Source organism: Ornithorhynchus anatinus, chromosome 2 (assembly GCF_004115215.2).
Source record: "Ornithorhynchus anatinus isolate Pmale09 chromosome 2, mOrnAna1.pri.v4, whole genome shotgun sequence".
In the NCBI taxonomy this organism is placed as follows: Eukaryota; Metazoa; Chordata; class Mammalia; order Monotremata; family Ornithorhynchidae; genus Ornithorhynchus; species Ornithorhynchus anatinus.
Window position 1 is genome coordinate 63,064,783 of NC_041729.1, and position 27,081 is coordinate 63,091,863.

The following is a 27,081-nucleotide window of genomic DNA, read 5'->3' on the forward strand; positions in this document are numbered from 1 at the left end:
TTCCTTGCCTCTGATCGTTTCACTTCCCCTTCTCTGTACTTTTCTCCAGTTCTACTCAGTCGAAACTAACATGGGATGATGTCTTATTTTCGTAACTCTCCCCAAGCGCTTAGAAGAGTGCTCTGAACACAGTAAGCGTTCAGTAAGTGGCGACCGATGGATCGATTCCTGACCCTAGCGCGCTAAGCCCGGATATTCTACGGTCGCGTTTAATGGAAGGTTTTGTTTCTATTTGCAATAATCGTGATGATATCCAGGGTGTGGGAGATCTTTTGGCTACTGCCACGCTGGGGTTAAATGATGTGAGGGATAGTTGTCAGGAGCTCTGTCCTGAGGCCCTTCAGGTAACATTGAGCCAATGTTTTCGTATGGGTAAGTGTGGATTTTTGACTCCTTGAAGATATATCTTGTATTTTTCTTACAGAGCCTCCCCACCCCAATTTTCTCATTGATATCTTTCAGTCTGCTTTATTATGTATCAAGTAATAGTAATATTGATTTATGGGCTACAAAATCTTCTCTCTGAATCCATCGACATATTCTTTCTTCTTACCACCCCCCCGGGTGTGCTCTGCAACTCTGAACACTGTCGACCCCTCTCCACTCCTGTAGCCGTGAGAACACGTACTGCGCGCTTTTCGAGTGCGTTGTACAGCCTCCGCCTACCAAGAGCTTATTTTGTGGAGACGCCCCCGATTGCCCTAGCGTTTCCTACTTTGGCCTTTGCATCTCCGATCGTTCTTTCTGTGTTTTTTGCTGATTCTTCCCACGCCCCTTTGCTGTGGAAAAAGTCCAACGCTCCTGTGCCCTCTAATAATACTTGCGGTATTTGTTCAACACTTAGTGTGTACCGGGAACTGTACTCGGAGCCGGGTCGGACACAACAAGCAAATGGGGTCGGACCCGGTTCCTCTCCCACATGGGGCTCCCAGTCTCAGTCCCCATTTTACAGATGAGGGAACTGAGGTACAGAGAAGTGAAGTGACTTGCCCAAGGTCACACAGCAGACAAGTGGCGGAACTGGGATTAGAACCCGTCACCTTCCGACTCCACTGTGCCCTGCTTCTTCTGCTTTTCTCCCCGAGTCCTCACTTAACGGGGGAGCTCTTCGAGGTCCATGGGTTTGATTACTGATGATTTGTGGATCTCTACTGATAATAAGGGTGTTTGTTTGTTAAGCGCTTACTACGTGTCAGCCGCTACTTTAATCGCTGGGGTAGATCCAGGCTAGTCAGATTGGCCACAACCCCCGTCCCACATGGGGCTAACAGCCTTAATCCCCATTTTATAGATGAGGTGATGAGGCATAGATAAACCGAGTGACTTGCCCAAGGTCACACAGCAGACAATGGGGCGGAGCTGGGATTAGAACCCAGGTCCTTCTGATTTTCGGGCCCATGCTGGATCCCCCTAGGTCGTGCCGCTTGCCTTTGGTCTTTAAGCACTTACTGTGTGTCAAGCACTATGGTAACCACTGGAACAGATGGAAGTTCAAATCAGGTCGGACACCGTCCCTGTCCCCAGTGAGGTTCCCAGTCTAACTAGGCCTTTGACGATAACTTCTGTTCCATATTTCTCCCTGTTTTCAGGTCATCTCCTCTTGGTTGTTCTCCTGCTTCAAGTGAAACACATCCTGAGGAGTGTGGATTTCTCCACAGAGAAGCAGCCTCCCCTGGTGCAAAAAGCCCAGGCCCGGAGGTCAGAGAATGTGGGTTCTAATCCCATTTCTGCCACCAGCCTGTTGCGTGACCGTGACGAAGTCACTTCTCCCTGCCTCAGTTTCCTCAATGGAGATTCTATGCCTGTTTTCCCTCTTGCTTAGACTGAGCCCCGTGTAGGGCGGGCACCGTGTCCGACCTGATTATCTTGTTTCTACCCCGGCGTTCCGTCCGGTGCATAAAAAGCGCCGAACAAATACCAGCATTACTATCATCGTTGTTATTATTATTATTTTGGGAGTGACGGATCAAGGAGGGGAGCAAGCAGATAGAGCATCTGATTTGAATTTATTAGACTCCAAAGAAAACATTCTCATGCGCTCATAGACGCACAGAGGTAATTACTGTCTGTTGAGTTATCATTAGGAGAGCCAAGTCCTCGTGATAAACGGGGTGAAGCGGAAGTCTTGTACCACGTGTGCGGTCCCGATGGCGTCAGAGATTTCCTCTCTTGAGATGCCTCTCTCTGGTTCCGTAGCGCTCAGCCCTTGCCGGTTGGGTGTCTTTGTGGCCCGGCCCATTTCGCTTCTGTTCTGTGACTCGTTCACGGCTTCTCCCGTCTCAGAAAGCTCGAGAAGCCTAAAGCAAGCAAGCCTCGAGGCTCATCGTGTCGGAGTACGGTGGCCGGCGTTTCGCTCGAAGCGTCGACGGCTGACCGTTCGCCCTTCGCTCGTCACGTTTTCTGGGGGGATAATTAGACCGTTCCTGCTTTCACGTAGCCTTTTCCTTTCTTTTAAAGACAAACTGATTAAGGGTGGTGCAGCTTTAAGGCAGACTCGGTGACGGAGAATCAGTCGGTCAGTTGGTATCGAGTGTCTACTGTGTGCAGGGCACTTTACTGAGCACTTGGGAGAGCGCAGTACAACACCGTGGGTAGACGTGTTCCCTGCCCACAGAGAGCTTCCACTCTAGAGTATTCACTGATGGTTACTCGGTCCTAAAGCCTAGGCACGTACAGTTCCGAGGCGGAATCGCGGAGAATCCGTTCCGTCGCCTTACCTGGGGGGGATCCCGGGATTGGTTCCTTGTGGACTCATTAGAGGTGGTCACTGGTCTCACTCGGTCGCTCTCTTCTCCTCCCTCAGCTCCGCCCGCTCCATATGAGCCTGCCCTTCCCCGAGAGGGGAGTACAGAGATCGGGCAATGGCGGGCGCGCCTCAGAAAGCCGGGGCTCAGGTAAGTTGTGGCTCCTTCCGCCTTTCTTGACTTTCTCTTGCTCGTGCCCCCGTCTGGCCTTCAGCCTGGAGCCTCTTCAGCCAACGCCCCCCCCCGGGAAACTCACCCCATTTCCTCCGCTCGACACGAAGCCCGTTTTAGTCTGCCCCACGTTCCCTTGGCCACGTGGAGAAAACTCCTCTCCTTCCCCCCCGGCATCCTCCCTCGCCTTAGGCCGCCCGGCCCCCGACGTTGCCGGATTCCCTCCCTCCGAGATCGAGCCGGCTCTCGGCTGCCCCTCCGAAGGGAAGGGTCGGCTCGAGGGTTGCTAGGCTCTGAACGGAGGCCTCCTGGTCTTTCAGGGACTGGTGACATTTGAGGATGTGGCCGTGTCGTTCACCCCGGAGGAGTGGAAGCATTTGGATCCCGCTCAGTGCAACCTGTACTGGGACGTGATGCTGGAGAATTACGGGAACCTGGCCTCCCTCGGTGAGTATTCCGTCTCCCTGGGTCAGTAGCGGAGAGTTGAAGGGGTTTCATCTCCTCTGCCGTCAAGGCACGGGAGCGAAAGATTGCACGGAGGCATTCGGCGTCGGCCCAGACCCCCCGTATCTTTAGCCGCGAGGTGTCTTCTTGCCGATCACCCTCCACATCCCCTTGCCGATGGGTCGGATGGAGGTGGCGGAGGCATTTCAGGTTTCATCGGGCTCAGCCGGTAGAGCCCCGGTTAGTTCTGCCGCTGACTGTCTTCCCCCCTTTCACGTGCCCTTAAACTCCATCCGGGAAGGATCCGACCACATGGACAAGTGGAGAAGGAACAGCAGGTCCCCAGTTGCTGTCCCTGCACTCCTTGCACCCCAGGTCACCGAAAATAGCTTCCCTTTCACATCGGGGCAGGAAGAGGGGGAACAAATACCGTTAAACACGAAAGCCAACAATAAAAAACTTACTAAGTGGAGGCACACAGGATGTGATCGCCGAGAGCCGGATGAGATGATCAGGGCAGGCAAATAGTTAAACGGCTTTACTTTATTTCATTTTTACTGTGGTGTTTGTTGAGCGTTTGCTACGTTCCAGTCACTCCTAAGCCCTGGTGGGGTAGATACAAGCTAATCATGTTGATCACGGTCCGTGTCCCACATATAAATCCCCCTTTTTGCGGATGAGGTAGCTGAGGCCCAGAGAAGTGAAGTGACTTGCCCAGGGTCACACAGCAGAGACGAGTGGCGGAGCCGGGATTAGAATCCAGGTCCTGTGACGTCCAGGCCTGTGCTCTGTCCACTAGGCCACACCGCTTCTTTAGGTGTACCGGGGAGTTCTCCAATCACCTTTGTCACAGAGACAAGGTAGGCTGGGTGGGTTGAGTCCAGCAGAGTCTGAGTCTACCAGGAGGCTGCCCTCGAGGACTTGAACCGGCATTTTTTGTATAATGTCCAGCTTTGGCCCACATGCTAACTGTTGTAGCCGTGTTGCCTGATCGGGCGCCTGGTGGTGGAAACAGGATTCTGCCGCGCGTTAATGTATGCTGGCCACGGTCAGGAAACAGAAAAGAATCCACAGGGACTATAGACAGATGTAGATTATCAAGCCTCCAGTGTCCTATTCGTCCTCAGAACAAACACTGGGCAGAAATCATTTTATAAAGAAAAGGCTGGGCGGCAAAGACCATCACAGTGGCCACCAAGGCCGCAACCGTCCGCCAGGTCGCGGAGCTCCGTCCCGGCAGTGGCATTCCGGGTCCTCACTTCAGCTGGCGGTGTATCCTGCAAACAAAACGCCCCCGGGCTGTTTTTGGCGATGTGTCGCTACCCCCCCCCCCCCCCCGCCTGTCTGACCGCTGGGTGTGGCCCAGGGGGTTTGTCCTGGGGCGGGGCGGTCCACGAGCGATGAACTGGTGGGTGCTCATTCTGTTCCTGGAAAATGGGGCTGTCTCAGGAGGTGGGTTTTCCCCACAGTACCGCAGGTTATGTGTGAAGAGCCATCCCAGCATCCTTGGGAAAACGTGAGATTCCTTTATGTGCCATTCCTTGGGTCTCTGTGAAATAAAACAGCACAGAACGTAATGTCACAACGTGAACTAAACCCAGGGTTGTAGTTTGAGCGTGAGTCTGTGCAGAAGGCTACAGGGGTAGAAGCAGCTTGTTCTGCGGCATGCGGTAAGTGGGATTTTAAACTCAGTGAAGACGTTGTCCAATTTAAATTGAACAGCTTTCTTGTCTTCATAAGGTCCCTTGTGGCAGGGTTTCCTTCTGCACACCTTTGAACTCCTCTCTGCATCAGAGAGGTCTTCAGACTTTTTTTTTAATCATTTCATCCTCCTCCTCGAAAGTCGAGGCGGGACTTTCTTAAATCTCAGATTTTTTTTTTGCTGGTGCGGAGAGAGTAGCTCCACTCTCTCTACCACTTCCCGGGTTTGCAGTGACGAACCGCAGCGTGAAACGTAATGCCGTTCTCGTTGCGGGTTATTATAGCAGGTTCAGTTAATTCCCCAGTATCCGTATCATCCGCCACCCAGTTAGATTGCTTCCCCAATTCAGCAACCTCCTTGGTTATTCCCTGGGGTGGGGGGCCTGGCAGGGAGGCAGGTGGCGGGTTATTACTAGGCCTTGAAAATCTGGCGCAGAACGGCGGGAGGATCTTCTCCCAAGGTCTTAATCTCAGCCCCGGTCGGGGAGGGTTTCCTTACCGAGCCGCTTGTCTGAATCGTCACCCACAAGTCATCAAACGGTATAGGTCGTAATCCTGAGGTCCTTGGATTGAGAAGCGGTTTAACGGGCTGAGGTGTATCAGGCAGTGCTGGCTCTCTCCCCAGGTTGTACGTGTTGGGCACGGCGGGGACCTGGGGTAAGGTGTCAGGCAGTAACAGCTAAATCCCTAGATTGTATGGGATCATTTATTCATTCACTCATATTTTTTAAGCCCCTACTGTGTGCAGAGCACTGTACTGAGCACTTGGGAAAGTACAGTACCACGGTAAACAGTGACAATCCCGGCCCACGGCAGGCTCACGGTCTAGAGGGGGTGAGCCAGACACCAATACAAATAAAAAGACATCGATACAAATAAAATTACAGGTATATACGTAAGTGCCGCGGGGCTGTGAAGGGGGGGAAGAGCAAAGGGAGCAAGACAGGGCGACACGGAAAGGAGTGGGAGATGAGGAAAAGCGGGGTTTAGTCTGGGAAGGCCTCCTGGAGGAGATGTGCCTTCATTAAGGCTTTGGAGGTAGGGAGAGTCACCGTCGGATTGAGGAGGGAGGGTATTCCGGGACAGAGGCAGGGCGTGGGCCAGGGGTCGGCTTTGAGGCCGGTGAGATCCAGGCACAGTGAGATGGTTAGCACCAGAGGAGCAAAGTGTGCGGGCTGGGTTGTAGGAGAGAAGCAAGGTGAGGCAGCAGCGGGCAAGGTGATGGAGAGCTTCAAAGCCAATGGTGAGGAGTTTTTGTTTGATACCGAGGTGGCTAGGGAGCCTCTGGAGGCTTTTGAGGAGGGGGGGGTGACGTGTCCTGAACGTTTCTGTAGAATCAGGGCAGCGGAATGAAGTACGGACTGGAGCGGGGAGAGGCGGGAGGTTGGGAGGTCAGAAAGGAGGCTGATGCAGTAATTAAGGCGGGATAGGATGAGTGATTGTACTAACGTGGTAGGAGTTCGCATAGAGAGGAAAGGGCAGATTTTAGTTATGTCGTGAAGGTGGGACCAACAGGATTTGGTAAAGGATTGAATATGTAGGTTGAATGAGAGAGGAGTGAAGGATAATGCCGTGGATACGGCTTGTGAGACAGGAAGGGTGGCGGTGCCGTCCATGGTGATGGTTAAGTGAGGACAGGGTTTGGCGTGGGGGGGAGTTAGGGAACTCTGTTTTGGACGTGTTAAGTCTGAGGTGACGAGAGGACATCCGACTAGAGATGTCCCGAAGGCAGGAGGAGGTGTGAGGCTGGAGAGAGATGAGGGAAGGAGGTGCAGATTTGGGTATCATCTGCATAGAGATGATAGTTGAAGCCGTGGGAGTGAATTTCTCCCAGGGAGTGATGTAGATGGAGAATAGAAGGGGACCGAGAACTGACCCTCGGAGGACCCCCACAGTTGGGGGCGGGAGGCAGAGGAGGAGCCCGCAAAGGAGACTGAGAGTGAATGGGCAGACAGATAAGAGGAAAACCAGGAAAGGATGGAGTCAGGGAAGCCAAGGTTGGCTAGCGTGTTGAGGAGAAGGGGATGGTCGACAGTATCAAAAGCAGCTGAGAGGTCAAGGAGGATTAGGATCGAATAGGAGCCGTTGGATTTGGCAAGAAAAAGATCACTGGCGACGTTTGAGAGGACGGTTTCTGTGGAGCGAAGGGGCGGGAAGCCATATCGGAGGGGGTCAAGGAGAGAATTGGAAGAGAGGAATTTGAGACAACTTGCTCAAGGAGTTTGGAGAGGAATGGTAGGAGGGAGAGGAGGCAATGACTGGAGGGAGCCGTGGGCTCAAGGGAGGGTTTTTTTTTTAGGATGGGGGAGACAAAGGCATGTTTGAGGGCAGTGGGGAAGAAGCCATTGGAGAGTGAATGGTTGAAGATGGCTGTTGAGGAGGGAAGGAGCGAGACTTTTTAAAAGGTGGGAAGGAGCGGGGTCTGATGTGCATGCAGGAGGGGTCACATGTCAAAGGAGGCAGGAGATCTCCTCTGGAGATTCTGTTGGGAAGGCCTTCATTCCCAAAGTCTCAGGACCAGAGCTCATCCTGATGGGAGACTCCGTCATTATCATCATTGACCTCATCATCATGATGATAATTATGATGTGATAATTGAGAAGCAACGTGGCTCAGTGGAAAGGCTTGGGAGGCGGAGGACCTAGGTTCGAATCCCGGCTCCTCCGCTTGTCAGCTGTGTGACCCGAGACAAGCTACTTCACTTCTCTGGGCCTCAGTGACCTCATTTGGAAAATGAGGATGAAGACTGTGGGCCCCACGTGGGACAACCTGATTACCTTGTACCTACCCCAGCGCTTAGAACAGTGCTCTGCACATAGTAAACTCTTAACAAATACCAACATTATTATTGTTATTAATTAGGGTATTTGTTAAATGCTTACTATAGACAAGCACTGTTCTAAGCGCTGGGGTAGATACAAGGTAATCTGGTCGTCGCATGTGGGGCTCACAGTCTTAATCCCCATTTTACAGATGAGGTAACTGAGGCACAGAGAAGTCATGACTTGCCCAAGGGCACACAGCAGATAGGTGGCAGAGCCGGGACTAGAACCCACATCCTTTGACTCCCAAGCCCCATGCTCCTTTCACGGGGCCGTACTGCTTCCCATCCTCCTCCTCCTCCTCCTCCTCCTCCTCCTCCTCCTCCTCAGTTTATTCATTTAAGCCGAACCTCTGCCGCCTCCCTGCATTGTTTCTTGGGCCTAGTCCCCAAACCTACTTACCAACTTTACTAATTTTAGCAGATTATTATAGTTTCAAAATTATACGCACTAGAGAACAGCCTGTACCCCACGGCCCCGCACCCAATACTTGAGGTTAGGAGGTCGCTGGGTAGGGTTCAGCTCCCTTGCTCCAATAAACCCATTACCTTCTGCAGCATTCCTGTTGTCGGCATCCGGGTCCCCACAGCCTGGGTTTAGGACTACCTTGGATCTAATTCAGATCTGCTAAGCGTTTCCCATGTGCTGTACTAAGCGCTGGGGTAGAACAGAAGCTAATCAGGTTGGACACAGTCCCCGTCCCCTACGGAGCTCACAGTGTTAATCTCCACTTTACAGATAAGGTAACTGAGGCACAGGGAAAGTGAAGTGACTTGCTGAAGTTCACTCAGCAGACTAGTGGAGGAGCCAGGATTGGAATTCAGGTCCTTCTGACTCTCAGACCCATGCTCTATCCACTAGGCCTTGCTGCCTTTCATCCCCTCTCTATAGAAGTAGGCCAGCAAACCCTATAGTAGAACTATATATCATCTTCACCTAGCTTTGGAGTCCTTGAAGTGATATTAGTGCCTAGCACATTGTAAGTGCCTAACGAATACCGTTAAAAAAAACCCCAGACCTTCCCTTTACGAGACATTTGGCAGTTTCCAGGGCAGGGGACGGCTTGCAGATGCACTCGGATCTGTGCCCTTTGGGCATTTGATAGTCGCCCCACCCCCAGCCCCACAGCACTTAGGTACGAATCTATAAGAGATTTATTTAGAGAAAGATTGTCTTCTCTTATTTAGAGAAGCAGCGTGGCTCAGTGGAAAGAGCCCGGGCTTGGGAGCCAGGGGTCATGGGTTCGAATGCCGGCTCTGCCACTCGTCAGCTGGGTGACTGTGGGCGAGTCACTTCACTTCTCTGGGCCTCAGTTGCCTCATCTGGAAAATGGGGATTAAAACTGTGAGCCCCACGGGGGACAACCTGACTTCCTTGTATCTCCCCCAGCGCTTAGAACAGTGCTCGGCACACTGTAAGCGCTTAACAAATACCAACGTTATTATTATTATTATAATATTCAGGAGGGTTGTCTGGAGGGAGGTTTGGGAGCACAGAGGGAAAATGGTGAGATCCTTCGGGGGCCAGAGGAAATTTCTCTCTCTCACACCTGTCTGGCCCGGCCCCGTTCTTATCAGTACCTTGTGCTCCGCCTGACCCTTTTACTTCCTTGTTCTCTGTTGCCCCTGAAGGATTCTTATTATTTATTCATGGCATTTGCCGACTGCTTACTTTGGATGAACCGCTGTTGTAAGGATGGGGAGGAGTACAGGGATTATCGCTTCAGGCATGATGGTCCCTGGCTCACAAGGGGTTCCCGGTCTCAAATGGGGCAACTAAAAGAGCTACGGGGAATGAATCGGTGTAATAAATGAATATCCCAAAAGGTAAAAGCTGCGAAACGTTACGGCTGCATCCCGGGTTAAGCCACCCGCACTGTACAACCGTCCTAGGGATCCAGCTTGTCCAGCTCGCTGCCTTCCTCGCTCCCAGCGGACAGCGGCCTGTCCCGATAGTCCAGCCGGGTTTAAGTAGTGCGTCGATCGAAGCGGTTTATTAAGCGCTTATTCAGATCACTGTACGGAGCGCCTGAGTGAAATGGGCAGGGTCCCAGCTGTCCAGGAGCTTACAGCTGGGGAGATGGACGGTAAAATAAAGTACTGATGGGGGATGGACGGCGTTTAAAGATCCGTACCTAAGTGCTGCAGAGGGGCGGAGGGGAGTGCCCAGGCACTTAAGTGACGTGGAAATGTTGAAGTTGGAGGAGTATGGGGGAGAGCATTAATGTCCCGCCTCGAGTTCTGCCGCCTCCTTGCTGACCTTCCTACCTTCTGTCTCTCCCCACCTCAGTCCAGCCTTCATCCGGCTGCCCGGATCATTTTTCTAAAAGAACATTCAGTCCACGTTTTCCCTCTCCTCGAGAACGTTGCCCACCCACCTCTGCGTCAGACAGACGCTCCTTCCCCGTAGGCTTTGAGACGCTCAATAAGCTCGCGCCACCCTCTTACCTCAACGGGCTGATCTACTGCAACCCAGGCTGCGCGCTTCACTCCTCTTACATCGACCTGCTCACCGAACCTCGGTCTCGTCTGTCCCGCCGCCGGCCCTTTGCCCGAGTCCACCCTCTGGCCCGGGACTTCCTCCCCCTTCCTATCTGACAGATCGCCGCCCTCCCCACCGTCAGAGCCCTTTTAAAATCACATCTCCTCCAGGAGGCCTTCCCTGACTGAGTCCTCATTTCCCCTATTCACCCAACCTTCTCGGTTGCGTGTGTTCTGTGGAAAGAGCACGGGCTTGGGAGTCAGAAGTTACGGGTTCTAATCCCGGCTCCGCCGCTTGTCAGCTGTGTGACTTGGGGCAAGTCACTTCATTTCTCCGGGCCTCAGTTACCTCATCTGTAAAATGGGGATGAAGACTGTGAGCCCCACGTGGGACAATGTGATTACCTCGTATCCCCCCCAGCGCTTAGAACAGCGCTTGGCACATAGTAAGCGCTTAACAAATGCCACGATTATTCTTGGATCTAAACCTCTACCGCACTTGATAATCCCCCCATCCTCAGCCCCGCAGCACGTATGTCCGTATCCTTGAGTTCTGCCGTTTCCCCTGTCTGTCATTTATTTTAATCAGTCAGTCAGTAGTATTTATTGAGCACTTTTGTGCAGAGCACTGTTCTAAACGCTTGCGGGGGAGTACAGTACGACAGAATTAGGCACGTTCCCTGCACATAATGAGCTTTCAGTCGAGGGGGAGACAGTCATATGAATAAATAAGTAATTTATAGTAAATAATTTAAAGAGGAGGTAATGTCTGTATCCACCTCTAGACTGTAAAAGTTCTTGTGGGCAGAGGCAGCTCTCTTGTATTGTCTCAAGGACTTACAATCCTCTGCTCAGAGCAGGCTTTCAATAAATACCATTTATCGATTGCTTGAGATGAGATATTAGTGAAGGCCCCTGGAGGAAATGTGATTTCAGAAGGGTCTTAAAGGTGGTGGAGAGAGCAGTATATGAAGGGGGAGGGACTTCCAGGCAGAAGGGTTAGTTTGAGCAGGAATTTGGAAGCGAGAGAAAGAGTAGGAAAAGTGAGGGGGTTGCCTTAAGAGGCGCAAAGTACACAACCTGGGCCATAGTGGGAGAGGAGTGGGGATAGGAAGCGTCCTCGAGATTCCAAGCTCACCGTCGTCAGGGAATGTGTCGGTTTATCGTTGTAGTGTACTCTCGCAAGTGCTTAGTACAGTGCTCTGCGCGCAATAAGCGCTCACATACAACTGAATGAATCAATACCCTCCTTCTGGATTTTCTTCAATCGTATTTATAAAAACATTTCCTTTCTGGGAAGTGGATGACCGACGTTTTTAATTCCCAAATTCTCATAGTGGGTGAAGAGACTTCTTCAACTGGTACGGTACCTCGCGGTGACACACTGAGGGTCAGAGTTATCGTCATCTTTATCCTCAGTGGTGTCGAGCGCTCACGGTGTTCAGAGCGCCGTACCAAGCACTGGGGAGAGTGCAGTTCCGCAGAGTTGGTAGACCCGTTCCCCGCCCGCAGTGACCTTACTGTCTACATGGGAGACATATCAATACAAGTAATTTATGGATCTGTACGTAGTGCCGTGGGGTTGAGGGTGGGGCGGAATGCCTGGAGTTCACAAATCCAAGTACGGGGTAGTGCAGAAGGGAAAGTGAGCCGGAGAAAACAGGACTAACTCAGGGAAGGCCTCTCGGAGGAGTCGTGACCTTAATGAGGCTTTGAAAGTGGGGAGAGTGGGGGTCTGAGATGCTTGAGGAGTGGGGAGACATGGGCTGAACGTTTCTGTAGAAAAATGATTGAGGCAGCAGAGTGAAGTATAGACTGGAAAAGGGAGAGACAGGAAGCGGGGAGGTCAGCAGGGAGGCAGATGCAGTAGTCAAGGTGGGATAGGGTAAGTGCTTGGATCAGGGTGGTGATAGTTTGGATGATATTTTTTAAACGCTTACTATGTGCCATGTATTGTTCTAAGCGCTGGGGTAGGTACAGATTAATCAGGTTGGACACAGTCCCCGTCCCATAAGTGTCTCGGTTGTAATCCCCATCTTACGGAGGAAACAAGCGAGGTACAGAGAGGTGACGTGACTCGCCCCAGGTCACGCGACAGACGGGTGGCGGAACCGGGCTTAGAATCCAGGGCCTTCCGACTCCCTGGCTCGTGTTCCATCCGCACGGCCAATACGTGGAGAGGAAAAGGTGGATTTTAGCAATGTTGTGAAGGTAGAACCCATGAGGGTTTGGCGGCAGATGGAATATGCGAGTTGAATGCGAGAGGTAGGTCGAGGACAACGCCTCGGTTATGGGCTTGTGAGGCGAGGAGGAGAGTGGTGGTCTCTACAGTGATGGGAAAGACCGGGGGAGTTCAGGGTTCAGGAGGGAAGGTAAGGAGTTCTCTTTTGGACGTGTTAAGTTTGAGGTATTGGTGAGAGGTCCAGGTAGAGACGTGACGAAGGCAGGAGGAAATCCGAGTCTGTAGAGGAGAGGGGTCAGGACCGGAGATGTCCATTTGGGAATTATCTGCCTGGAGATGGTAGTTGAAGCCATTGGAGCGAAGGAGTTCTCCAGGGGAGTGGGTGTAGATGGAGAATAGGGAGACCCAGAACTCAGGCCTCGAGGGATCCCTCCTGTCGGGGTGGGAGGCAGAAGGGGGACCTCCAGGTCAAAGACCCGCGACGGCGTTCGGAAGACGAGAAGCCTGCCGTTCAACCTAAGCTGGACGGACTCTTCACCGCAGGTGAAGACGACTGCACTAGTCCGCAGAACAAGCGTCTGCTTCTGCAGAGTCTTACTTAGACTCATAATTGTATTACAACTCCTCATTTAATGGTGTGGCTATTACCCTAATAAAGAATAAACCAATCACTTATTTATTGAGCACCTTGAGTGCGCAGAGTGCTGTACTGAGCACTTAAGAGAGATCGATAGTCAGTAGATCTGATCCCTGCCCTCAGAGCATTTACAAACTAATGGAGTAGACAGAGACTAAGTTTCTAGACGGGAAGAAGGAAAATGAATTAGTGCTCAAGTAGTAGGTTTCCAGTTTGTGTTCAAGGAGAGGCAGGGGAAGTGGGCGAGAAGGGAATCGAGTTCTTTCCAGTGATTGGCCATTGCAGCAGAATGTTCCATTCTTGGAGTATGTGAGTAATAAAAATAGGGATTTTACATAGCGTGGGTGTTTGGTAGCGGGGGTTCACCTGCAGATGAACTTTCATGTTACGGCTCTAGAGGTTATACAGTTGATCCCAGGTTATAAAATATAAATCTGTGAAGAAACATACCCCCTAAAACAGTCACATCTTCAAGGAACATCACCCGGGTCCATAAGCTCGTTGTGGGCGGGGAATGTGCCTACCAACTCGGTTATATAATTAAACTGTTCTATCCCAAGGGTTTAGTAGAGTGCTCCGCACACAGTAAGCACTCAATAAATAGAATCGATGGATTGATTACAGGGTGGAGTGGTAATAGCCTTTAGTGAGCGCCGTTCACCGTCCTGGCGCTCGGGAAGTACCGAACCAACAATTTTCCTGCTCCTCACTGTTCCGGCAGCGTTCATGAGCTTCAACGGTGGGGAAGGCTGCTCTTTTGGCCCAAGCTGGATGAGACGGTAGGGGTGATGGCAGGCGGGGCCGTAGAGCTCTGTCTTTCGCCGGTTCCCCCGGGGTAGGGGGTGATGGCGGGCAGGGGAGCTTGGCTCAGGGGGAGGAGCCTCTTCTGTCTGTCCTGCTTGAGTGGGTTAGGTCTTAGCCAGCTGTATTCATCAGCAGGATCCCAATTACAGATCTGAATGGGGATAATCTTCCAAACCTGCCGCAAACCAGCAACAAAGTCCCCATACTGGGTCCCACCCTAAACTTGGCCTGTGGGGCGGGGCGGTTCAAGTCTGGATATGCAGTACTAGTAATAATAGCATGTATCGAGCACCGTGTGCCGAACATTCTACCGAGCACTGGGAAGGAATACACGGGTGGAAAGTAGACAAGCTAGGCAAGGCTTACAGTTGGAAAAAAAGAGAGAGGGGCGAGAGACACGAAAGGAGAGGTGAAATGAAGCATAAGGTCGCATAAAGACAAAATGTGAAGATCTGTAGAGCACCGTGGCTAAAGGAACAAAGTAACAGGCTCTGTGTGGCCCCATCCACGGTCCCAATCACGGCCAGTCCCCCCCAGGTTTTGTGGAGGTGGTACCGGGTTGCGGCTGCCTCTCTCTATCCCACTGGGGCGGTGCGGCGCCCAGCCAGGTTGGGCTGGAGGTTCTTTGGAGATGCGGAGGGGAGCCGGCGTGGGTTCCCGGAGAGGCTGCCCGCTGGTCCGGGAGAGGAGGGCCCCAAGAGCCCTGGACGTCATGGTAGGAGCGCAGCAGTTTCAGAGAATCTCTACACTCCCTGGTGGAGAGAGACGTGTGGAAAACCGTGCAGTGGGGATCTAATCCCCCTAGGAATGCCCCTTTTGGAAACGTTTCCCCTCCAACAGGGAGAAGGCAGGTAAGTTAAGGGGTTTCTGGGGCTAAACTGTCCCCTCCAGATCCACTTCCCAGCTTGGCTGGGACAGGTTTCTTTGGCCCTTCCACCCAAGGGTCCCGGGGGCCTCTTCGCCTGTGCTCCTCTCTGACTGTCTCCTGCCGCTTCCCCATCAGCCGCTGAAGACCGAGGAGTCTGAGGCGGACGGGACTGAGCTCTCGGGGATGAACCTGGGGGACCGGTATCAACCACCATGTGTAATTTCTTTTCCTAAAGCTGGATGTCCAGTTCCCAAGCCTGAAGTGATTTCTCAGCTGGAGGAAGGGAAAGACCTATGGGGCCTGGTTCTTCAGGAACCTGACAACAGAGAGACCCTGAGAGACCCCTACACAGGTGAGTGAGAAAAGGAGAGGGTGGGAGTGACTTCCGACAGAAATTCCTGATCTTCGGTTTCAAGGCTCTCCACCGTCTCTCTCCCTCTTTCCCCTCTGCTCCCCAGCCTGAGACCTTCACCGTACCCAAACTCATCTCCTACCTGTTCCTTCGACCCTTGCTCACCCCATTTTCCCTGGCCAAAACCCCCTCTCCTTTTAAATCTGCCAAACCACAGCCCGCCCCACCTTCAGAACCCTCCGAAAACCTTTCTCTCCAGTTCTCCAATTTTAATTTCCATTAGCTTGGGTCATTTATATGTACCCGTCCGTTTGTTTACTCTCCTTGGTCATTTATTCACCAGTCCATTTTTCCATGCTTTGTTCCCGCTGTCGTAGCTACTAATTCTCCTCCTGCCTCCCCCGTCGTTCCCACTACCTGCCAGTAATTTGCGTCTGTCTTCCCCATAGGATTATAAGACCCTGGAGGGCAGGAATCTTGTCTTTTATTTCTATTTGCTCTCCCAAGTGCATAGTCTTAGTAGTGCATGACCAGAGGTTCCCATGTGCATTGCTAATAGGAAGAATAAATTAGGATGTTCTTATGTGAATCGTCCACAGTATCCCAATCCCCAAAGTATCCGGTTTAGCCAGGCATTCCTAGGTGAAGCGCTGTCTTGTCGAGGCACCGTCGAGGGATGGGCTACCTGTGGCAAGCTTTGAATTCTTTTAGTTCCATCGTGATCGGACCCTGTCTGTCTCAAGATGCCCGCAGCCAACAACAGTCTTGCCTGGTGATTTTGCTTTTATACTCCTGTGGGCGGGGAATGTGTCCGTTATTGTTATATTGCACTCTCGCAAGCGCCTAGTACCGGGCTCTGCACGGAGTGAGCACTCGGTAAATGCGATCGATCGATACCTTCAGCGAGCCGTCTTCAGGGAGCCAGAGTGAATCCTCCGCTAAATAAAGGGCTCTCTCCAGATCCGGTCTCAGACCCTCAGGTAGGGCCGAACCCTACCCTTCCCCTGCTCACCTCTTCTCAAGGGGCCAAGTGCCCTCCCTTCCCTGGGCGGCTGACAGAGGAGCCTCAGAGTCATGGTTTTTGCCTCAGACTAATCCTGCTCCCTGTCAGATGTGATCGCTTTGTTGTTTTTTTTTCTGGTTAAAGACAAACACCACACCCCTCTCCCACTCGGCCAGCTGAAGAGGAATCCCGTGGGCCTCAGTTGAAACCGGTTTTGCCAAGATTCGGGATCCCGAGTCGGAAGGGAAACCTGGCCAGCCCGGGGGCCTCTCTCCACCGTCGCTGCTTCCCCCCATAGGCCAGGCGTTACGGTAGACCCTGGGGAGAGCCCCCGGTTATGTTTTGCCGGTGCTGTAATAACAAGATGGAAATAGGCCGTTGGCAGCGACGCGCAGTTCACTGATAAGAGGGACTGAGTTTTTTTTCGTTCATTCAGTAGTATTTATTGAGCGCTTACTACGTGCAGAGCACTGTACTGAGCGCTTGGACTGTACAAATGGGTAACAGATAGAGACAGCCCCTGCCCTTTGACGGGCTTACGGTCTGATCGGGGAGACGGACAGACAAGAACAGTGGCAATAAATAGAATCAAGGGGATGAACCTAACATTAAAACATCTCATTTCTCATTGGACGTCACATGTAGGACCTTCGCAGGTTCCTATCCTGCAATTTTTTCTCATATTCTGTTCCTGCGGAGTGTGTTCATTCTTGGAGAACTGCAACCCAAATACCTCACCTTATCCATTATTACTATCAATTCTAGATAGAGGGCCTCCATCAAGGTGTTTTGATCACATTTGTCTCGTCTTATGCCGTCGCGTCGTTTCCCACCCCTAGCGACACCACGGACGCGCCTCTCCCAGAGCGCCCCGCTCTCCGTCTCCAGTCGTTCTGGTAGTGGATCCATAGGGTTTTCTTGGTGAAAATACGGAATTGGTTTACCACGGCCTCCTTCCGCACGGGTAGACTTGAGCCTCTGCCCTCGACTCTCTCCTGTGCCGCTGCTGCATTAGGCAGAGGGTACTGTTTGAGCGCTTACTGTGTGCAGAGCACTGTACTGAGTGCCTGGGAGAGTACAGTCCAACAGAGTTGGTAGACATGATTCTTGTCCACAGGGAGCTGACAGTCTAGAGGGAGGAGCCTACAGACCGGATGAATAATAATAATGTTGGTATTTGTTAAGCGCTTACTATGTGCAGTCATCAGGTTGTCCCACGGGAGGCTCCCAGTCTTAATCCCCATTTTACAGATGAGGTAACCGAGGCCCAGAGAAATTAAGTGACTTGCCCACAGTCACCCAGCTGACAGGTGGCAGAGCCGGGATTCGAACCCGGGACCTCTGACTCCCAAGCCCGGGCTCTTTCCACTGAGCCACGCTGCTTCTCGTGAATGTTGAGGAGGAGGGACTAGCGAAGCCAGCACCTGCCGTGGGGGATCGGGGAGGGGTGGTACAAGCAGGCTTGGGCTTTGGGGTTCTTCCAGTAAGTCAGTCCATGGTTTCCGACTACTTTACGCGGGGAATTCTAAGAAGTCTTTGGAGCGTACATCTGTAGTAAAGAGCACGATTCCTGCCCTCCAGGAGCGTGGCCTAGTGGCAAGAGCCCGGGCTTGGGAGTCAGAGGACGTGGGTTCTAGTCCCGGCTCTGCCACTTGTCTACTGTGTGACCTTAGGCAAGTCACTTCACTTCTCTGTGCCTCAGTTATCTCATCTGGAAACTGAGGATTAATAATAATAATGGTATTTGTTAAGCGCTTACTATGTGCCAAGCACTGTTGTAAGTGCCGAATATGATGGTGAGCCCTACGTGGGACAACCTGATTACCTTGTATCTACCCCAGAGCTTAGAACAGTGCTCGGCACATAGTGAGCACTTAGCAAATACCATTATTATTATTAAGGAGCATACGCTCTAACTGGGGAGGTGGGCAGAAATAAATTGTTTACAAATAGTGGGGCCTGAGGAAGAGCAGGTGAAACAGTAACTGAGCGTACAAGTGAATGTTTATACCCAGGCTCGGTGTGGTCAAGTGGGCGTTGGAGGGACCCGAGTTCTAATCCCGGCTCTGCCACTTGTCTGCTGTGCGGCCTTGGGCAAGTCACTTTATTTCTCTGTGCCTCAGTTACCTCATCTCTGAAGTGGGGATAGAGACCCTATGTAGGACAGGGACTGTGTCCAACCCAGTTAGCTTGTGTCCACCCCAGTGCTCGGCACAGTGCCTAGCACATAGTAAGCGCTTAGCACATACCTCAGTTATTGTGTGTAAGCGCAAAGAGTGGCTGATGGGCTGATGCCACGGAGGACGTTGGGAATTAATCGGGAAGGACTTATTGGAGGAGAGGGGATTTCAAGTGGGCTTTGAAGATGGGAGAGGTGTGGTCCGGTGAATTCAAAAAAGAAAGGAATTCTACGCTGGGGGGATGGCTTGGGCAAAATAGCAGAGGCAGAAGGATCGAGGGGGAGGTTCAGTTTTCGTGTTCCTGGAAGGAGTGAAGAGTGTGAACTGGAAGTACGGGGAAAGGACAGCCTCCATATCTGCAAGATGCAGAAAGCTAGTGGTGTGTCACGAGTTGACAGTTGACACAAAACAAAGTGGGTAGCCGTGGAGGGAGTGGAGAAATGCGTGCTGAGTATCTTTTTAGGAAGAGGATCCTAGCAGCTGAGGGCACTCGAGGCCGAAGTAAGGGAGGAGGCTTATGCAGCAATCTAACGGCCAGAAGGTGAGAGCCTGAATCAGGATGGCGATTGTTTGGGTGGAGAGGAAGGGGTGGATCCTGGAAACATTTTGGAGGAAGAACTGGCACGATTTAGCTCGTATTTAAGCGCTTACAGTGTACAGAGCCCTGGAGAGAGTACAGTCTGACAATAAACAGACACATTCCCTGCCCACAGCGAGCATACCGGCTAGACGTTGACTGAACGGGACAGCCGAAAGACAGAGGGAAGTTGAGAATGAGCTCCGGCCGCCTCAGGTTCCCCAGAGACTTCAGTCGTTGAAGTAGTGATGCCAGCATTCCCTCACCCTCCCGGCCTCTCTTCTCCTCTCGTCCTTTGCCATCCTTCCCCTCCGTAACGGAGGTACTTCCCTGCTTCCCCGGAAAACTCGGCGCTGGTCGGCTTCTCGAGGCAGGTGCCGTTGCCAGTCTCCGAGGCAGTGGGGTCAGCCACTGGACTGAGGACAGAGACCCCTGAGGATTCTGGGCTTCATTTAGAGGCAGTGAAGGAAGAAAATAACCGTGGCCGGGAGAGAAAATCGGAGTTGGCCAGAGAGGGGTCCAAGAGGGAGTTAAGGGGCTTAAAAACCTAGGTCTTCTGACTCCCGGCCCCGTGCCTTATCCACTAGGCACCGCCGCAGACTAACATCCGGCTATCAGGAGGGTCCTAGCCGGGACCCCGCCGACATCAACCTGCTTGGCAAAGGGGAGAGCAGAAAGCGTGTGGGCCGAGGCCAAGGAGGGGGCAGAGAGGGAATCGCCTTTCCCGCGGCGACTGCAGCCCAAACAAGCACGTGACAAAAGGCCAGAGTGGAGTTGGTAGGGATGGGCACGAGGAGACGGGTGCGGCGGATGGAAAACTGCTAGAAACGGGGGAAGGGGGTGGCAGCTTGGGGGGCCACCAGAGGTGAAGTGATTCAAGGAACACTTGGAACAGATTGGACATCCATAAATCCCTCTAGGATCCTAGTGCCCTCCGCTCTTTCCTGCTACGCAAGGGGCAGTTTTTAGAAATTTCCTTGTGCACGTTTCCAAGTACCCACCCTTTACACAACCGCTGCCGTCCCATGGTGTTCCACGTTGCACCCAGACTGTGCGGGAGCATCTTAAATCCACTTAGTTCCGCTTTCAGAGGGCTGGTTGCTGGGGGAGTTTCCTCTTCTTCCCTCCCCATTCTGCAGCAACTCTTTTTTCTGGACATGAGTCCCACGCCCTCTTCTTGGGCAGACTTGAAGGGTTAGTTGGCATTTAATTAAATGACCCTAACCTTATTGAGCTAGGCAAAATGCCTCTACTGAGAACTTCCATTCATTCGTTCTTTCAGTCGTATTTATTGAGCGCTTACTGTGTGCAGAGCACTGTACTAAGCGCTTGGAAAATACAATTCAGCAACAGATAGAGACGATCCCTACCCAACAGCGGGCTCACGGTCTCGAAGGGGGAGACGGACAACAAAACAGGTAGACGGGCATCGACACCGTCAAAATAGATAAATAGACCCATAGATAAATGCACATCGTTAATACAATCAGTAGAACGATAAATATGTACAAATATACACAAGTACTGTGGGGAGGGGAAAGGGGTAGAGCAGAGGGAGGGCGTAGGGGCAGGAGGGAGGGGAGGAGGAGCAAAGAGAAAGGGAGGGCTCAGTCTGCGAAGGCCTCCTGGAGGGCTTTGACGACGGGAAGAGAGTTTGGCGGATGTGAGTAGGGAGGGCATTCCGGGACAGAGGAAAGACGTGGGCCAGGGGTCGACAGCGCGACAGGCAGGAACGAGGCACGGTGAGGAGGTTAGCGGCGGCAGAGGAGCGTGGGGGCTGGGCTGTAGGAGGAGAGAAGGGAGGTGAGGTAGGAGGGGGCAAGGTGATGGAGAGCTTTGAAGCCAATACTGAGGAGCTTTTGCTTCGTGCGATGGTTGATAGGCAACCACTGGAGATTTCTGAGTAGGGGAGTGACGTGCCCAGAGCGTTTCTGTAGGAAGATGATCCGGGCAGCAGAGTGAAGTATAGACTGATGAGGGGAGAGACAGGAGGAGGGGAGGTCCGAAAGGAGGCTGATGCAGTAATCCAGTCGGGATATGATGAGAGATTGTACCACCAAGGTTGCAGTTTGGAAGGAGAGGAAAGGGCGGATCTTGGCGATGTCGTGAAGACGAGACCGGCAGGTTTTGGTGACGGATCGGACGTGTGGGGTGAATGAGAGAGCGGAGTCAAGGATGACACCGGGGTTGCGGGCTTGAGACGGGAAGGATGGTAGTGCCGTGCCGTCCACGGTGACGGTAAAGTCAGGGAGAGGACAGGGTTTGGGAGGAAAGATAAGGCGCTCAGTCTTGGACATGTTGAGTTTTAGGTGGCGGGCGGACATCCAGGTGGAAATGTCCCGAACATTTACGAAAGGGGCTAGCCCCTCCCCTCCCCCAGTACCCTTGTACTTCCTGGCAGTGGTTCTGGTGGTTTTCCTTGCCCAATTTCTCCCATTGAATACGGCCCTCCTAGGGGAACTCCAGTCAGTATCGGCTAACAAAGCTTTGTTCCTGGGTTTGCACTTACGTACGTGTCCGTACTTTATTTCTGTTAGTGTCCGTCTCTCCCTCTAGACCGTAAGCTCATTGTGGACCGGGAACGTGTCTCTACCAACTCAGTTATATTGTACTCTCCAAGCGCTTGTACGGTGCTCTAGACGCAGTAAGCGCTCAATAAATCATCACCGATGGATTGATTGGGTACTAGCGCCCTGGACCTAAAACAGAGACCTTGAGCCCTGACCCTTCAAGTACTCGACCTCAATTAACTCTAACTAGCACCCTCCTCTTATTGCATGAACCCGACTGAATTCCAGGTAGTGCCACCTGATAAATGACTGGCATTTTATGTAAACAAACCTTTCCTTGAGGGGTGGTACTCAGGAGTGAGTGGCTTCCTCTCTCACAAACTTCTAGTTCCGGTGTGGGGCTAGATCAGCTCGGCCGACGTAAGAGGCAGAAGGAATAGAGAGGGAATGGGGGATTTCCAGTGTAATCTTATTTACCCAGAAAACTTAACGGCTGTGATGGGGCTGGTTCTGGAATGGGTTGGACAACTGCAGTTAGTCTAGTGGGAAAAGGTACCCCATGATGCTGCCAATGAAGATTTCACCGCACTTCCAAGGAACAAAATCCAGCAGTATCACGGGTATCGTACCCCTGTTCCAGCAGTTCTGTCAACTTCAGGAAGCTCACCAATCTCTTTCATTCATTCATTCCATAGTATTTATTGAGCACTTACTACGTGCAGAGCACCGTACTAAGCGCCTGGAATGTACAAATCGGTAACAGATAGAGACACTCCCTGCCCTTTGACGGGCGTACGGTCTAATCGGGGGAGACAGACAAGAACAGTAGCAATAAATATGATCAAGGGGATGAACATCTCATTAAAACAATAGCAAATAAATAGAATCAAGGTGATGTACATCTCATTAACAAAATAAATAGGGCATATTCCACTGTAACTACTCTGGAATGACCCCTCTTAAACACCCCTCCAGCCTCGTATCTGTCGAGCCACGCTTTCTGACCAGGCCCTCTGCTGCACAAAGACCCTCACCTGTAATAGAGCAGCAAGGACTAGTGGAGAGAACGTGGGGCTGGGAGTGAGTGGACCTGGGTTCCAAACCAGCTCCATCGCTTGTCCGCTGGGTGACTTTGGACAGATCACGACGTCTCTGTGCCTCTATTGAGCCCCGGATGAGAGAGGAACCGTGACTGACTAGATTATCTGGTATCTATTCCAGCACTTAGATGGGAGGTGCTTGACAACACCATATTATTACTGATTATTATTTCTCCTCCCCTGACTGCCAACCCAGCGTCTGTCAAACACAACCGTCCTTCCTTTAGTTCCTAAGGAACATAACGATGATAATAAATCTGATGAGGGAACAAGAAAGGAGTGACCCAAAAGGGTTTCTCTCTCTATAACGTGTGGTCTTTTACCAGCTGGAAAAGCCGAAAGCTGGGGTTCATTTTGCTGACTCCTTGCTCCTCCAAGGACTTGACCCCCATTCCTACCCTTTCCCCCCGAATCTTCCAGTTGGTAGACGGCATAGCAGTTTTGAGTCGGGAAGTATCCCGAGAAAGGGCATCCCGGTTGCTAGCGAGTGCCCCCCCCCCCCCCCCCCCCCACTTCTGATCCGTCTCCCTCGGTCATTCATTCAGCGTAGGGAAGCAAAGAGGTGGCTGATGTTTGCATTTTCTGTTTATTTTAGATTGTAGGACAGGAACTGAGACAGAGTCAATTATCACAAAGCAGGACATTTATGAAGAAGGAGATTTCCGCAGGCCACTGTTGGTAAGACGCCCACAGAACGTTCTCATGGCTTCTGTGGATGGGAACACCTATGAAAATGAGGGCAGAAACTTCAAAGAATTCCATTACAAAGCCTCCCCAGACAAGCAGTCGTATGACTATGAGAGAGCTTTCGAGTGGAGCTCCTTCCATATTGAACATCAGCGCATTCGTATCGAAGAGAAGCCCTACAAATGCTACGAATGCGGGAAGGCCTTCAAACGGAGTTCGTGTCTCATCGAGCATCAGAGAATCCACACCGGGGAGAAGCCCTACATCTGCAGCGAATGTGGGAAAGCCTTCAGTCACCAGTCGGCCCTTATTAAACATCAGAGGATGCATACCGGCGAGAAACCCTACCAGTGTAATGAATGCGGGAAAGCCTTTGGTCGACATTCAACCCTTATTGTGCATCAGCGGATCCATACGGGCGAGAAACCCTACCAGTGCAACGAATGTGGAAAGACCTTCAGTCACCACTCGACCCTTATCAGACATCAGAGGATCCATACCGGAGAGAAGCCCTACCAGTGCAATGACTGTGGGAAGGCCTTCAGCGACCACTCCAACCTTATTAATCACCAGAGAATCCACACCGGAGAGAAGCCCTACCAGTGTAATGAATGTGGGAAAGCCTTCAGCCAGCTCTCGGCGCTCATCGAACATCAGAGGATGCACACGGGCGAGAAGCCGTACAAGTGTAACGAATGCGGGAAAGCCTTCAGCCGACATTCGACCCTGATCGTCCATCAGAGGATCCACACGGGGGAGAGGCCGTACAAATGTAACGACTGCGGGAAGGCCTTCAGCCACCACTCAACTCTCATTATACATCAGCGAATTCATACCGAAGAGAAGCCCTACCACTGCAACGACTGTGGGAAAGCCTTCAGTGACCACTCAAATCTTATCAATCATCAGAGGGTCCACACTGGAGAAAAGCCCTACCAGTGCAACGGGTGCGGGAGAGCCTTCAGCCAACTCTCGGCTCTTATAGAGCATCAGAGAATTCACACCGGAGAGAAACCCTACCAGTGTAACGAATGCGGGAAAGCCTTCAGCCGCCATTCGACCCTTATCGTCCATCAGAGGATCCATACCGGAGAGAAGCCCTACAAATGCAACGAATGTGGGAAAGCCTTCACTCACAATTCCACGCTCGTTATACATCAGAGAATTCACACCGAGGAGAAACCCTACCAGTGCAACGAGTGCGGAAAGGCCTTCAGCGACCATTCAAATCTGAATAACCACCAGAGAGTCCACACCGGCGAGAAACCCTACCATTGCAATGAATGCGGGAAGGCCTTCAGCCAACTCTCAGGCCTCACCGATCATCGGAGGATGCACACCGGAGAGAAACCCTACAAGTGCAGCGAGTGTCGAAAAGCCTTCAGTCGCCATTCCAACCTGATGGTGCATCAGAGAATCCATACTGGAGAGAAGCCCTACAAATGTAATGACTGTGGGAAAGCCTTTACTCTACACTCGGCCCTGATCGGGCATCAGAGAATCCATACCGGGGAGAAGCCGTACAAGTGTACCGAGTGTGAAAAGGCCTTTAGCCTCCATTCGGTCCTCATCGTACATCTGCGAACTCACACCGGGGAGAAGCCCTACGTGTGTAACCAGTGTGGAAGGGCCTTTAGTCAGTACTCTGCCCTCATTAGGCATCAGAAAATTCATACTGGGAAGAAACCCTTCCAGTATGTCGGACATGAAATGGTTTCAGCAGCCGCCCAACCCTTGTTGAACATCAGTGATTTCTTAATGGACAGAAACCCTACAAATATAATGAATGCGGGAATGCCTTCGGTCAACGCCCAGTCCTTCTTCAACATCCTCATGGATAGAAATCCCGCAAATACGCCCGCATTTGGGGCCTCCTATCCGTTTCTCTGAGTTAGCGTGTTTTTCAAGAGAACTAGACCGCGAGATGTAATAAAAACGCTATTAGGGGGTGGGCCGGTGCCCATGGTTGGGTGCCCTGGGGATTTCCCAGGCCCCAAGAGATTTTTCTGATGTTGAACCGCTCTTCGCTTATTTAGAGTTCAGAGCAAGCGAAGAGCCACCCGTCGCTGAAAGCCAGCTGGGAGAGTGGCCTACGCAAGTAGAGGGTCTTCCCTTCCAACACTCCACTGTAATCATTCACACCGTAGGTTCCGGGAATGTTTACATTTTCCCTTCCTCTAGACGAGTGAAAGAACAATAAGGACGGACCCTAGTTAGGACTTTTTTTCTTTTTTCTTTTTACACTAGCAAACGTGCACTACAGAGAAACCGGGTGGATGAGATTAGTGTAGTCTTAGAGTCTAACTTATTCGCCGGAAGGAGCAGCGTGGCCCAGTGGGAAAGGCACAGGTCTGGGAGTCAAGAGGACCCGGGTTCTAATCCCGGCTCCCGTCGGCTGCTTGCTGCGTGACCTTGGGCAAGTCACATAACTTCTCTGTGCCTCAGTTACCTCATCTGTAAAGCGAGGATTAAATCCTCCTCTCTGCAACTTAGGCTGTGAGCCCCACGTGGGACAGGGACCGTGTCCACCCTGATGTACTTCGATCTACCCCAGCACTTAGAAGTAGTCCTTGCCACGTAGTTTAGCGAGTACCATTTAAAAATAAAGAAGGAGAGAATCAAGAACGAAAAGAAACCCTAAGAACCCTTCCTCAGTCCCTTTTGTACCCAAGACTGTTTATAGATTTTCGCCAACCGTCTACCCGACCTGATATTTTGTCTTGGGTGACGGGATGCTAAGAGCAACGGTGGGGTTGCCCTGCCTGACCTCCATCGCGACGGGCAGGGGAGGGCAACCCGTCGTCCTGAACTTTAACCGTAGCAATTAATTGTGGACCCAGCGTCTATGCATCTATCCGAGCCCTTCTGGAAGCTACCGATGTGGTGGCCTGCACTTCTTCCTCTGTAGTTTGTCACCTGCTGTGAGAAGAAACTTCCTTTTGATTGCTTTAAAATGATCAGCTTCGGGTTTCAACGGATGCCCATTACTCTCCTGGTGAGGTGGGACTGGATGAACCGTTCCACGTGAGCCTGGTCTGCACTCTTCACGTCACCTCTTGGCCTTCAGACTGGCGACGCTTGATTTTTTTTTTTTTTATTTTTTTGAAAGAAAGCCCGCGCCCAGAGCTCACAACCTATTAAAGCGCCGGAGAATTACGTGTGCCACCGAGGTGGGACGTCTTTCCCTGAGAACTGACTGCCTGCTCACCATCAGAGAGTGAATGCTTCAGAGAAACCCTGGAAATGGATGGTCAGAAATTCTGTCAAGACTAACTTGACGTCGAAGAACTTATTTTCATTTCAGGTGAATCATAAGCTAATTTTACATATACTATTTAAGAAAAAGAGAAAGCTAAATCCGAGTCGGATACTTGGGCGACCAGGTGTAAGAGCAGACCGCGTGTCGTTGACTTACCAAGACGAGCAAGGATGCGAATTGAACGTTCATCTGATCGTTTGATCAGACAAGTAAGTAGCATGGTTCTCATATTTATTGGCCAGAGGCCAGTTTTTTAGTCATTTCAGATGCGACCCCTGAGCTGTCGTCCACTTGTCAGAGCACGGTCCCCGGCGACGGGGTCCTGGGATGCCGCCAGCCTTCCCGGCGTTGAAGCGATGCCGCGGGCCGCTCCGGGGTGACTCCGTGCTGATAACGGGCAACGGACGCCCGAGCCGCTGCCGCACGGTCAGCGCGAAGTGGGACCGACCACAGACGGGTCGAGGCCAGAGGCATGAGGGATGCCGAAACGTTTGGCCGTTCGCTCAGCAGTCCATACTGGACGAGCTCCTTTTAGATAAGGCATCGGGGGAAATCGGACT

At 51.9% G+C, this 27,081-nt stretch overlaps 1 protein-coding gene across 2 annotated transcripts in view; it reads left to right on the top strand.

Moving 5' to 3' along the window:
• LOC103165227 (zinc finger protein 345-like) overlaps positions 1-25,652 on the top strand; it is a 32,543-nt gene extending 6,891 nt beyond the window's left edge. Inside the window, exons 4-8 of one of the 2 annotated variants that reach the window (XM_029056466.2) lie at positions 1,590-1,698; positions 2,804-2,894; positions 3,236-3,362; positions 15,089-15,205; positions 23,171-25,652. In XM_029056466.2, coding sequence (XP_028912299.1) covers positions 2,862-2,894; positions 3,236-3,362; positions 15,089-15,205; positions 23,171-25,152 — 2,259 coding nt within the window. In that variant the 5' untranslated portion in view covers positions 1,590-1,698; positions 2,804-2,861 and the 3' untranslated portion in view covers positions 25,153-25,652. The remainder of the gene's footprint in view (positions 1-1,589; positions 1,699-2,803; positions 2,895-3,235; positions 3,363-15,088; positions 15,206-23,170) is intronic. The other variant, XM_029056460.2, reaches the window with a different exon arrangement.
• The last annotated feature ends 1,429 nt before the right edge of the window (positions 25,653-27,081 follow it).